The sequence below is a fragment of the Eucyclogobius newberryi genome, unplaced genomic scaffold (assembly GCF_026437365.1).
Source record: "Eucyclogobius newberryi isolate DKJ021-1_F unplaced genomic scaffold, fEucNew1.0.hap1 SCAF_5, whole genome shotgun sequence".
In the NCBI taxonomy this organism is placed as follows: Eukaryota; Metazoa; Chordata; class Actinopteri; order Gobiiformes; family Gobiidae; genus Eucyclogobius; species Eucyclogobius newberryi.
In genome coordinates this window covers 43,752,382-43,765,645 of record NW_027316167.1, presented here as the reverse complement: position 1 = coordinate 43,765,645, position 13,264 = coordinate 43,752,382, and the positions used below count along the sequence as shown (strand labels likewise).

Genomic DNA, 13,264 nt, shown 5'->3' with positions numbered 1-13,264 from the left:
CAGAGAATAGCGCAGAAAGATGCTTTATCAATATGTTACTTATTCCTGTGATACTTGTTTGTTTGCTTTAATTAATAAAATAATCATTAATTACATTTTCATAAATGGTACAGGTAGTACTGTATTATAAATACAATATTTAACAAGAAAAATATTTGTGTGTTGACTATATACATGACTATCGATAGTCATGGTGTATTATACTGAATGATGGGGGACCCTGTGATTCCCAACCCACAGATTTGGGTTTTTGAAGAAAAACTTTCATCAAGTGCTATTTCGAGTTAGAATGATAAAATAAATGACCACAACAGGTTACTATGTGCCAGTATGTTTATTTATCAAATCTCGTGATCTTGGGTCTTTTCCAGACCAGGCCTGGATGTGCTCCTTCTGCAACACAACAACACCTGATGAGATGACATCTTAAGTATTAATCCTGGTTATATAGATAGGTTAACACTCACAACACTTGTACAGCGTGTTCAGCCTCTTCTTGTCGTTGGCGCTCATCTCCCGAGCGTTCCCCAGGTTCACGTTGGCGTTGGGGATGGGGACCATGGTGGGCTGGCCGTTCTTGGAGAAAGCAGTCCTGGATGAGAGGAGATCAGGAGAATCAATCTCACACTGAACTTGGAGGAGATACTTGGAGAATACTGTAAGTGTGTGGCTGCTGCTCCTCTCACCTGAAGTACTGCATGACGGAGCCGTAGTCGTAGGGAGTGCCCTGGTTCAGAGTGGCGATTTTTCTGAAGTTGTGCTCCATTCCTGTAAATAGGAATGAAAAATAAAAAACGAGGACATCATAAAATAGCCAAAACTCTGGATAGTGACTTTCCTATACTTGAACTACTCCATTCCTCACTTCCAACCAATTTTCATAAGTTCCCTTCTTTCCCTCATTATGTCAGATCCGAAGGACAAGAATCGTTCCGGCGAGAGACTAATGAACGAATGAATTGTATCCAGAGCCCAGAAATTTGTGAAAATCAAGTCGTAAACAAGGATGAATTTGCTCGTGAGCGGTGTCAAAAGTGAGTGGGCTCAGTGAGCTCTAATTTTGAGTGAAGACCCCCAGGAAAAAATATTGAAAGACAGCATATAAGGGTCGCCCAACACCAAAAAAGTCACTGTAAAAATATAACGCTCACTCCAAAAAAGAATGAATGTGAGGACATGTATTATGCTATTATGACCCAGCCCTAAGTCATACAGGAAGTATATTGGAGCAAACAAGGCGCTGACAAAAGTGCAGCTCTTGTACTTTTGGCATGTCCCCCTACAGTTTTCATCCAAAACACTTTGTCCAGAAACACAAAACTTGTGTGCAATAAATATATACATATTTTGAAGATCGAAAAGAAATCTACATTTAAAAAAAAAAAGTATATTTGAAAACATTAAAAGCTCTCTAGTCCCTCTTCAAATTTGATGAGAAAAAATCATTAAAGTCTGTTTGTTGAGGAGAACTGGAAAAAAATAGGGTGATACATTTAAACATACTTTTAAGTGGTTCTATAGCACCCCATAAAATATCAATGTGACCAAGTCTGAAGTTTGCCATAGGCAGCATTTTTAAATCATCATTATTATTACTACTACTACTACATTACCGGACACCACGTTCTGCAGCAGGACCCTGATGTGGTTGTCCCTGTCGGAGCGGGTCTGCTCGTGGTTGAAGCCCAGAGCGTGGAGAAGCTCGTGCTGGACAGTGTGGTGGTACAGACATCCACTACGGGCCAGAGACACCACCTGCTTTCCCCCACGGCGACCCACGAAGGACCAGCAGCTGCAGACAGGCACAAAAAGGTCCATTTAACTTCTAACTTGAAATCTAGCCATTACAATTGATTTTTGTATAAAGTTTATACAAAAACAAACTAAAAATATAGTGTTTCTATGGTCCAAGAAGTGGCAAATCCTCGATGAATCAAGTGGTGAGTGCCACTATAGGGCTGCAGAAACACAATACCACATGCTGCAACAAAGGAAAATCTTGTTAATACAACTTGAATTTTCTACTTTTATTGAAATAGTTCCGACTTGTTCATATTTATGTACTTGATCCGCCCAGTTATTGTTCTTTAAACACACTCTTGTACCTTTGCTTAGGCATTTTAGAGCTTGAATTAGTGCATGTACTGAAAGGACTTTTAAACTCATTGTGGTAAATAATTAAGATGAATCAGGAAAGTGAGCAATACATTTGGACAACTGGACAAAAGAGTGAGCGCTCATCCAAGTTGTTTCTACATTTCCTCTGACAGGGGTCAGAGGTCAGAGACAGGGGTCTGGTGAATCACTCCCATCCATCTGTCTGAAGGGAGGAGCCAACCACACTGTGAAACTAATACAAATGAGTTTTTTTATAGTCAGGAGTGTCTCTTGTTAGTTTTGTCTGTTGGTGTGAACAGTCACCTGAGTCACATTGAACATAACCGTTTATCGTTTTTAAGAATCAGGGAGAGAACCTTTAAGCACCTTTAAGCAGGTACATTTCCCTGATCGAGATCATAGCGAGAACAAGGGCATTCACAGGTGCCATCAGTGCCACCATTCACATTACCCACATAACACAAAGTGCACAGGGCATCAACTGCTCCAAAGGGCACCAGCCTGACCAGGCACTTTGGACTGAAGGACTGAAAAGGCTATTTCTGCAGCAGCTGCACTGTTCCTTTTGCAATTAAACAGAGAGCCTACAGTAGGCCTACTCCTACTACTTTAGTTCTTTACCAATTCAAACTAGGACTCAAGTGTGGCCTCTCTCTTTCTTCAAAATGACTTTGAGATGCGCAGGGGCCGCTCCACAAACCACAGTTTGAAAGAGACGCAGACAGATCAGGGGCACAGATGGAAGCAAGGAGCAAAACGGTCTTTAGATCATCTCCATTGGCCTCATATTCAATTAGAAACCCTGAAAAAGAGAGAATGAAACAAGGCGTGCGATAATTCCGGCTGGCGTGGGCCGCTCCACCAAAGAGGTTCAACTTCTTACAAATTTCAAAATCGTTTTCTCATAAATGCAGCAGTTTTCTCCCCGTAGTGTTTTCTAGAGCCTGGAGCTGTTCTGCAGAAGAACATGAGAAGAGCTCGGGTTACACTGCAGCAGGGGCAGAGCAGGGACATTGAGGGACTGTGGGAGTAACGAGTTGCTAATAACATTGCCTCTATAATGCACCACAATACAGAAAACTATATGATTTCTGCATCTGAATAACTTCATAAATTGTCACTTTAATTTTGTATTACAGGCATCAAAGACCTACACATTATTCACACGTTCAAAGTTGGTTGGGGGGCCTGGGGGCCCCACTGAGCATTTCTGCTTAGGACACCCAAATGGCTAGCAGCGGCCCTGGGTATCATCAGAGTCACCTGACTTCAGTATGGACACAGTTTGAAGTCAGTTTCTATAGTTGAGATGCTGATAAGTTAGTTTACCCATCTTTGGACTCGATGCTCAGCCAGTCGCGGTCAGTGCTTCTGCTGGGTCTGAAGCGGATGCAGGAGAAGGAGGAGAAAGACTCCAGGCCACGAGTGATGATGGACTTTTCCCGAGAAGCTGAAGCACAAACAGACGTTGGTTCATTGTGGTGTTAGATGTTGTAGGTCAGTGAGTCAGTAGCTTGTGTTGGTTCTTACAGAAGTGGTTGGCGATGTAGTAGGGGATGTACACTTTTCCGTCAGTGTACTTGCCCCACATGCAGCCCCTGGAGGTGCAGGGGTCAGCGTTCCTCTCAGCCTCGCTGTCGATGGCGATGTCTCCCTCGATCACGATGGGCTCGCCTGCACGACGCACTGAAGCCATAAGAGAAATAATAAGAGCTGGAGTTCAGTTTTTCCCTCAACACAGTTTTGTCATTTGTAATCATCATTCATAAACCAGCTTTGGTCTTCTTAATGAAGAGGTTCATCATGTGCAAGTAAAAGCATGTGGTTTGGAGCAGAACTCAGATTTTGGATGAATATTTTTTGTGATTTTAATGCATAGACCATATATATTATTGGATATAGCTGACTAGCAAGCCACCGTATTCCGAGTAGGAAGGGAGCATGGGTGTGGATTGTTTACATCCAAATATGGTTCCAAATAGTTTTGATTGAAAACTTGCCTCTGTCTTTGCCATTCTGGCCTTAAAATGCCTGTGTTTAACCGTTCTACATGATTCTAGTGTTTTTATTTCATTATCTTGTTCATAAAGGAAAAGTACCTTGCTCCTGATTGGCTCTTTGGTTGCTATGATACACATTCAGATTTCCTAATATGGGACTTGGTTACAGATATAACTGCAAGCCTCGACTGGCTTCATTTGGCTGGAACCAAATGCTATTGGAGATGGTCCCACATCTACTTCTATATACGGTCTATCCTTTCATGCCAATGACTCCTTTGGTCTTCCCAATGTCCTATACAACTATACTCTTCCTCACCCTCCACGGGCGGTCTCTGTTTATCCCCCTTCAAGCTGGGCTCCTCTACCAGAGGCCCCTGGGAGCTCGAGGGTTCTTCAGTATCTTTGCTGTTCCTGCACTTTTCTGGACTGAGATGTCTGATGTTTTTCCTGGATCTGCTCAAGTCATTCCTCCAGTTTGGGGGTCTTTCCTCCAGTTTGGGGGTCATTCCTCCAGTTTGGGGGTCTTTCCTCCAGTTTGGGGGTCTTTCCTCCAGTTTGGGGGTCATTCCTCCAGTTTGGGGGTCATTCCTCCAGTTTGGGGGTCACTGCCCCAAGTGCTCCGGTCACTACGGGCACCACCGATACCTTCAGGCTCCAGACCTTCTCCAGCTCCTCTCTGAGGCCTTGGAATTTCTCTAGTTTCTCATGTTCCTTATTGCGGATGTTTCCATCCCATGAACTGCAATGTCCACCACCACGGCTTTCCACCACGGCACCTTGTCAACCACCACACACACATACATTATATATATACATATACATACACATTTTAGACATAGATGTGTAAATGTGTAAAACAATGTATTCATTTTTGCCCAGCCCTGTGACAATTGTCACTGCTTAATGATCAAATCAAATATAGGATATTCACCATAGCATTTGATCAAATCAAATATTAAAGTAAGGATGGCCTGTGCCATAGTCTAAGCTGAATATGTGGAAAAAAAAACACAGATATAACACAAAAGTATCAACTTACCAATGTTTTTGTTCGCTTCCTCAATAATTTCGGACACAGACAGGTCTGGGGGGGAAAAGGGGGGAAAGAATGAGCATAATGGGGAAAAATATGTGAATATAATATTCTCTTACCTGACTGTTGGAAGACAACGTGAGGCAGTAACGATGAAGGAGAAAAAAAGACCATGTTAAAGCTCACAATTCTGGGACTAAGCATATTAAGAATGTTTGTTTGATGAAGAACTTACCTCCTCAGCCCAACAGTAGGGCGAGAGCAGCAGCAGAGCCAGCATGGAGAACCTGGAAGGAGACATGTTGGAGACCTGTGGAGACATGATGTTCTGTTGAGCTGAAGAGAAAAGGTCTGGAGAGACACATGGTGAGGTACAAGAGCTTACCGTAAGATCCACAGACACAGAGTTCACTACATGTCCTCTTTTTATACTGGCTCGCCCTCCAACTATGGCCCATGTGGATGTCATGGATGTACAGTAGATTGTAGGTGGGAAAAACTGCACCTGGTTAAATGCTTCACTTTCTCCATAGTCAGCACTTAAGAAGGTCATACTAAGGCTACAGTAACATACCATTCTGTCCTTTACCAGCTCAGTTCACGCTGCACTTTTCAAATCAAATGCCAGCTCAAAATGAGATTCAACGTATTCATGTTTTTAGAGCTACGCAAAATTTGAATATTGAGTATATTGTCTATAAGAAATAATATGTCATTTTTTATAAACAAGAAAAACATAAACAATAAAACAAATCATTCAGAAAGGTGCAGTATATTCTTAAGGGTATAAAGTACATTCACTTTTGGGTTTTAATTGTTATGCAGATGACATCACAACATTTGGAATTTTAATTGCGTGCCAAATATATTTATAATTTTCTCTTGAAGGAAAACTAAATAAAGATATGTTTGTTACCTTGAGCACTATCCTCTGCCTCTGATACTTATTCTATCAAACAATGTTTAATTAATTTCACTTGCAAACTGTTCATTGCCTGTGACAGGCACATCGATGACCAATGGACCCAGATGCTCCTCGAGTCCCTGGAGAAGATCTTATCTCTACTCCATATGAACGATTCTTCATCTGCCTGAAGAACTGGTTCTCCTCCTGAAGAACTGGTTCTCCTCCTGAAGAACTGGTTCTCCTCCTGAAGAACTGGTTCTCCTCCTGAAGAACTGGATCTCCTCCTGATGAACTGGTTCTCCGCCTGAAGAACTGCTTCTCCTCCTGAAGAACTGGTTCTCCTCCTGAAGAAGTGGTTCTCCTCCTGAAGAACGCGGCGCACGTTCCCCTTCCTCTCCTGAGCACGGAGCGCACACCTGACGGAGCGCACACCTGACGGAGCGCACACCTGACGGAGCGCACAATTGACGGAGCGCACACACACGAGAAGTGAACACACAGTATACGGGTTCTCTCGTCAGCGCCGTGACGTCAAACGATCATTGCAAGCACCGCACAAGTCCATGCCATTCAATTCAACTCCCCGGCCAAGCTGGCGACACCCCCGCTGCAGCCATGTGGCCCTAAATCGAATGCCCAATGGCACCCCCAGTCAAAATTAAGTAATCTCCTAAGTCTTATTCTGTCTTTTGGCTATCGCATAAGCACAATCTTAGCAATATTTCGGGCAACAATCAGTCTATTCTCAATAGGCGTAAAATTGCACAAGTCTTATAGTTTGCTTCAACTGTTTTTCATGTTTGTGGCTGCGTCCTCTCCCTCCCCCAAAGGCAGAGGAGGCACGGAGCAGCTGCATGTCCCCCTTCCCCCAGCGCGCAGGTTCTCCCTCTTAACGCAGGGGATTTTCTCATTACCTGTCCCCTTGTTTTCTAGGCCGCACTTGCCCCGCCTACTCCCCGTCCATCCCAATTTGTAATATCATACCCGCTGTCCCGCTCCAGTCTATATCCCACGTCCCACAGTCAGCCTCTCCGGCCAGCTCCCGTCCGTGACCCAAGTCCCAGTCATCCCTCGCCTTCCCCCGCTGCCCATGCCTGCTGTCCCGCTCCCGTTCATGTCCCACATCTCTCATGCACCCCTCAGTCCGCCTCCCGTCTGTGGCCCATGTCCTACAGGCACCCCTCTGTCCGCCTCCCGTCCGTGGCTCATGTCCCACGGCAACCCCCCTCGTCCACCTCCCGTCCGTGGCCCATGTCCCACGGCACCCCCCTGTCCGCCTCCCGTCCGATCAGAAACAGGTCCAGGGTCAGGGTCAGGTCCAGAGACAGTTCCAGGGCCAGTTCAAGGGCTAGATCAAGGGCCAGATCCGACACGGCACCCCTCTATCCACCTCCCGTCTGTGGCCCATGTCCCACAGCACCCCCCTGTCCGCCTCCCGTCTGTGGCCCAGGTCCCACAGCACCCCCCTGTCCGCCTCCCGTCTGTGGCCCATGTCCCACAGGAACCCCCCTGTCCGCCTCCCGTCTGTGGCCCATGTCCCACAGGCACCCCCCTGTCCGCCTCCCGTTCGTGGCCCACGTCCCACAGGCACCCCCCTGTCCGCCTCCCGTCCGGCCAGAAACAGGTAAGAGAGAGGAAGAGAGAGAAAAGAGGAGAGAAAAAGAAAAAGAAAGAGGAAGAGAAAAGAAAAAGAAAAAAAAAGTTTCCAACTGCTACCCACGTTGCAGTCGTCCCTCTCCTTCCCCACTCCCGTCCATGTCCCGCTGCCATCTCCCACATCCCGCTCCCGTCCGCATCTTCTGCTCACCCGCGACCCACGTTCCACAGCTTACCTGCCCCCGCTCGGCTCTCCGCTATCTGCAGGCAAGCCGGACTCCCCTTCCCGATGCTGCACCTCAACGCTCTGCCATCTGCCGGCGCCTTCCGTTCACGTTCTGCCGTCTGCCGGCACCTCCCCTCTACGCTCCAAGCATCTCAGTCATTCTACGCGGCTCGACCTGGCTAGCGCCGTCCCCTTCCCTTCTCGAAGAGTATTTATTTCTTCATGAAGAATCATTCAGTCTTCGATTCACTGCGCTTTTACACGGACGCTTCCGCCTCCTCTGGCTTTGGGGGGGTTGTGTTAAGTCTACTTTAATCTAAATTTCAAATCTCTTAACGTTAAGGCCCTGCCTCGTCACCGCACGCACACCGGTCTCTCCTGCCGCCCCATTCCTAGTCGTTCCTATCTTCAGAAGGCCAGCCCACGTCAGCACCCCGGTCTTAGAACGCCCTAGGGCCACGTTGTTCCCGCGCATCTGTCACCTCTACTCCGGGCTCGTTTAGATTAGGAGCCGCTACATCATGGGCACCCGGGGTACATGGCCCCGATTTGCCTCTAACATCTAAAATCTACAGCCTAATTCCCCTGCACCCCGGTGCAGTCTCAACTCAACAAATACTGGTTGTTGTTCTAGATTTCCTCATTGCCGTCCCACTCGTCTCTCGAGCCACGCTCACGCCGTCCACTCCCGGCCTGTCCTAATTCAGTCCACGCCCCACGTTCACGGTCGACCTCTGCTGTCCCTGCTCCCGTCCTGCAGTCTACAGTCACTTCCCGTTCCGTCGACACTTCCCTTTCCGCCGTCTGCCGACACCTCCTAGTCCCGCCGCATGCCGGCTCGTCCCGTCCTGCCATTCTCCCGTCCACGCCTCGCGTCTGCCGGCTCTCTCCACGCCCTGCCACTGCCGGCACCTCCACGTCAGCGTCCGCTGGCACTTCCCTGCTACTCCTGCAACCTTTGCCCGTCTTCACTCAATTCCTATCCACTTCCAGGCATTCCATTTCAGCCGCATCACTCAGACACTTCGCATCCACAGGGAGTCACCCTCACCTATACGTCAATACGCTCCCCAGTATCCGCCCCTACCGGGACACCACTAATCACGGCGTCCTCGCGTCCCTGCCGTCCCCCTCCGTAGTCAGCTTCTACGTCTATTCTTCAGGAGCATCAGCGATAACACGGCGGCTCAGACCCTGGGCTTTTGGGGGAAGGTTTCTAATTCAATCAGATCATGGAGTGCCCATGATCGCTACGCCTTCCACCGGGGTCTGAGCGCCAAATAAACTTTGCAATAAAGTTTGCAAAAACATCTTTTCTGCTTTTGTGTCTGAGTCTCTCCAGGGTGAACTAGCACAATAAGTTAAATAAATAGTGAAAATTATGCCATTTTGGCACTTGAGGCATTTTTACTGCCTCCAGATGCAGGCAAGATAGATAGATATGTTCACGTATCAAGGGGCAACTGAAGTTTGAATATATAAAACTGACTGATCGGATTAACATTAATATTAATATTAAGCTTAAACCAGTAAGTGTAAAAAGTGAAAAATCTGTAATTTAGAAACAATTTTAGATTTTGATCATTTTCATCAAACCTGAATAACTTTTCACAAATCCATTTACAATACCAACAATACAAATGAAAAACTAAGAATGAATTAAATATATAAAACTTTTAATAATGAAATATAATGACATTGCACTTGATAAGATTACACACAGGTCTCTGAGGTCAACATTCAGTTTAGAGCAATATTTACATTAATCAATTTCACTATCTTCTGACAGGACAGCTGCATAATTATCCTGAGGTTCATTTGAACAGTTCTTACATTGACAAAGGTCAGTGCAGACAAGTTGAGAAGACCTACAAGAACACCCATTTGACTCACATTTGTTTGTGCGACACTTGCAGTTTATGACTTTCAGAACATCTCTTGGGGCTGGACTACCAGACATCCAATTCATAGAAAGTTCATTGTCCTTTATGTTCCAACCATTTAGTGATGGTGACGATGCAGATATCTGTTGATGTAGTGCCCTAGGATGAATTGCAGCTTGGTAGTTTGCTCGTAGTATGTGCTGCTTTAGAGCATCTCTAGTTGGAGGTAAACTCTGCTCAGTTGCCTTCGGATTAGTTCGAAATACACTATACCTGGTCTCATTCACACTCGATAAGCTGTGACCATACAGTTGACACATATACTTCTCCAAGGTATTTTCTGTACATTCTTCAACATCAAATCAAATCAAATCAAATCAATTTATTTTTGTAAGGCCCAAAATCACAACAACAGTTGCCTCTGAGGGCCACAGGGAGAAATGAATCAACAATGTCTGTGGTGGCGATGAAGTCAGACAATGTCTGTGGTGGCGAGGGACGATGTCCCAGGGTCCTCTGTCCTTAGACTCTCCTTCTCGGCCAGGAAAAACTACAAAAAAAACCTCTTTGGGAAAAAAGCGTAGAAACCTGGAGGAGTTCCAGTGAAGGAGAGATCCGACTCTCACAGACGGACAGACGGACACAAGGAGACTGGAGCTGGACCCACTCTTCAGGCAGATGAGGGACCGACTGAGTCGAGCTGGACCCACTCTTCAGGCAGATGAGGGACCGTCTGAGTCGAGCTGGACCCACTCTTCAGGCAGAAGAGGGACCGTCTGAGTCGAGCTGGACCCACTCTTCAGGCAGACGAGGGACCGTCGGAGGCGAGCTGGACCCACTCTTCAGGCAGATGAGGGACCGACTGAGGCGAACTGGAGCCACTCTTCAGGCAGATGAGGGACCGACTGAGGCGAACTGGACCCATTCTTCAGGCAGAAGAGGGACCGTCTGAGTCGAGCTGGACCCACTCTTCAGGCAGACGAGGGACCGTCGGAGGCGAGCTGGACCCACTCTTCAGGCAGACGAGGGACCGTCGGAGGCGAGCTGGACCCACTCTTCAGGCAGATGAGGGACCGTCTGAGGCGAACTGGAGCCACTCCTCAGGCAGATGAGGGACCGTCCACACAGGGCAGGGACCACTTCACCAGGGGAGGGGCATCTGGGTCCACAGGTCCTCAGAAGTGAGAGAAAGAAAAGAAGGCGGTGAACAGTTTGCAAGTGGAATCAAAAAATAAATATTGTTTGATAGCATAAGTAGTCAGAAGAAGAAGAGGATAGTGCTCAAGCTGTCATACTTCCCCCAGCATAGTTACTCCTAGGGCAGCGTAGCTGAAGCTGTGGGTTTATCTTTATGTTCCTAACTTCTCTGACCATAAGCGATTTCGAAGAGGAACGTTTTAAGCCTGGACTTAAATGAAGAGACTGTGTCAGCATATTTAACATGGGTCGGGAGCTGATTCCATAACACAGGAGCTTGGTAGCTAAACGCTCTACCTCCTACAGTACTTTTAGAGACTCTTGGCACCACCAGAAGGCCAGCATTCTGAGAGCGAAGAGCTCTGTTTGGATGATATGGTTCTATAGCATCTTTGAGGTAGGATGGGGCCATGTCATTTATGGCTTTGTAGGTCAAGAGTAGAATTTTGAATTTGATTCTAGACTCGACGGGGAGCCAGTGAAGAGACTTCAGCACTGGCGTAATGTGCTCTCTTCTTTTTGTTCCTGTTAGTAATCTTGCTGCTGCATTTTGAACCAGTTGAAAGCTTTTTATGGAGCTTTTAGGACACGCTGCAAGCAGGGAGTTACAGTAGTCTAATCTAGTCGTTACAAATGCATGGATAAGTTTTTCGGCATCACTTTTAGGCAGGATTCTTCTGATTTTGGCGATGTTGCGCAAATGGAAATAGGCTGTTTTACAAGCTTGATTTATATGAGCTTTAAATGAGAGCTCCTGGTCAAATAAGACTCCAAGGTTTCTTACAGTAGAACTGGAGGCTACACTGACATTGTCCAGTGTGACTATCTGCTCAGATAGAGCGTCTCGTAGATGCTTAGGGCCAAGCACAATGACCTCGGTTTTTTCAGGGTTAAGAAGCAGGTAGTTCAGTGTCATCCAGGTTTTTATCTCCTTCACACAAGTACTAAGTCTGTCTACTTGATCGCTCTGATCAGGTTTCATTGATAAATACAGCTGAGTGTCATCTGCATAGCAGTGGAAGTTAATGCCATGCTTTCTGATAATGTTGCCTAATGGTAGCATATAAAGAGTAAACAGAATTGGACCGAGTACCGAACCCTGTGGCACACCGTAAATTACTTTAGAGCTTGGTGAGGAGCTCTGGTTTACAACATCAAAGCTCTTTCCGAGCTGACAGAACACCTTGATGAACTCAGTGCCAGGGATAGCAGCTTCTTCTTTCCTTTGCCATGAAATGCACTACCTGAATCTCAATTCTGGGGATAATGTGTTGGTGATAGCGCGGAGGTTGATTATTCGCGATCTGTTCTTGACACCAGTCAGGAAATACAGGTCTGCATGGATTGTTTCTATAAGAGACATGGCTATCACAGCAACATCAGTGTCAAGACTCTTTATGATGATGTCTTTATGAGGCAAAGAGGCATGCTCTGCGTGAAGTAGAAGTCTGGTATCAGCCTCCTCGTGGTCACAGTATAGTTCCAGAACATCTTTCACTGTACTCTCCACCTTCCTTCATCACTATTGCCTGACACTCCTTGCCATGAGTGACATAGATATCAAGGTTCTGTTTGACTGATCAAAATGATGCCGTTTTCCAACATGAGCAGAGGAAGCTGATCAGGTTTTCCTTGTTCAGACCACTGGATAAAAACTGGCACTTTTTGATCTTTTTCATATATCTGGATGATCTGAGTCCGTCCTTTTGCTCGTCGTTCTCTCTCAGCATTCTTTATGCTGATGTCAGAATATGTATCAGCAACAAAGTCAACTCTGGTACTCTTGTATTTCCTCACAGTTGATATCATAACTGATCAATACAAATCAGCCAATTCACCAAATGTTGATGGCAGATGTTTCTTCAGTGATTGTATGATTGCCATACCATCTATCATCACAGCATTGCCTATTGGAACTGACTCAGTTATACATTCTGAATCTTGGCTTTCGAGCACACTCAGCAATTCAGACTTGGTGTTTTTAGCCAGAGTTCCATCTACATTTGCTAATGGAAACGATCTTGTTCCAAGTGGGTATGCCAGAATCTCACGTAGGTTGATATATCAATTCTGACTCATTATCAACAGTCTGGCAAATAACTCTTTGTCATACTTCAACACTGACTGCTGCCTTTTGCTTGACTTCTTCACTTTTGTCTGGTCAATTAATGTTTTCAGTTTCATACTCGAGATTGGTGAAAACATGTCTTTGTCTTTTTCAATCAGCCTCTCTTTGATGTAGAGCAACCTCTCCTTTCTTCTCAGCATCGAGTAGATCAGTTTTCATTTCATCACTGGCAA

At 46.0% G+C, this 13,264-nt stretch overlaps 1 protein-coding gene across 2 annotated transcripts; it reads right to left on the bottom strand.

The window, feature by feature from the left end:
* Positions 1 to 319: 319 nt before the first annotated feature.
* Positions 320 to 5,520, bottom strand: LOC140381156 (hatching enzyme 1.2-like). Of its 2 annotated transcripts, none has more exons than XM_072465177.1 (8): positions 5,386 to 5,520; positions 5,161 to 5,205; positions 3,649 to 3,804; positions 3,448 to 3,568; positions 1,614 to 1,792; positions 687 to 768; positions 468 to 592; positions 320 to 393 (listed from the first exon to the last, which is right to left on the bottom strand). In XM_072465177.1, coding segments are annotated over exons 1-8 (801 nt in total). In that variant the 5' UTR covers positions 5,477 to 5,520; the 3' UTR covers positions 320 to 391. The 2 variants fall into 2 exon arrangements, with proteins under 2 accessions (XP_072321278.1, XP_072321279.1); XM_072465178.1 differs by having other exon boundaries at positions 320 to 390.
* Between the last annotated feature and the right edge of the window lie 7,744 nt (positions 5,521 to 13,264).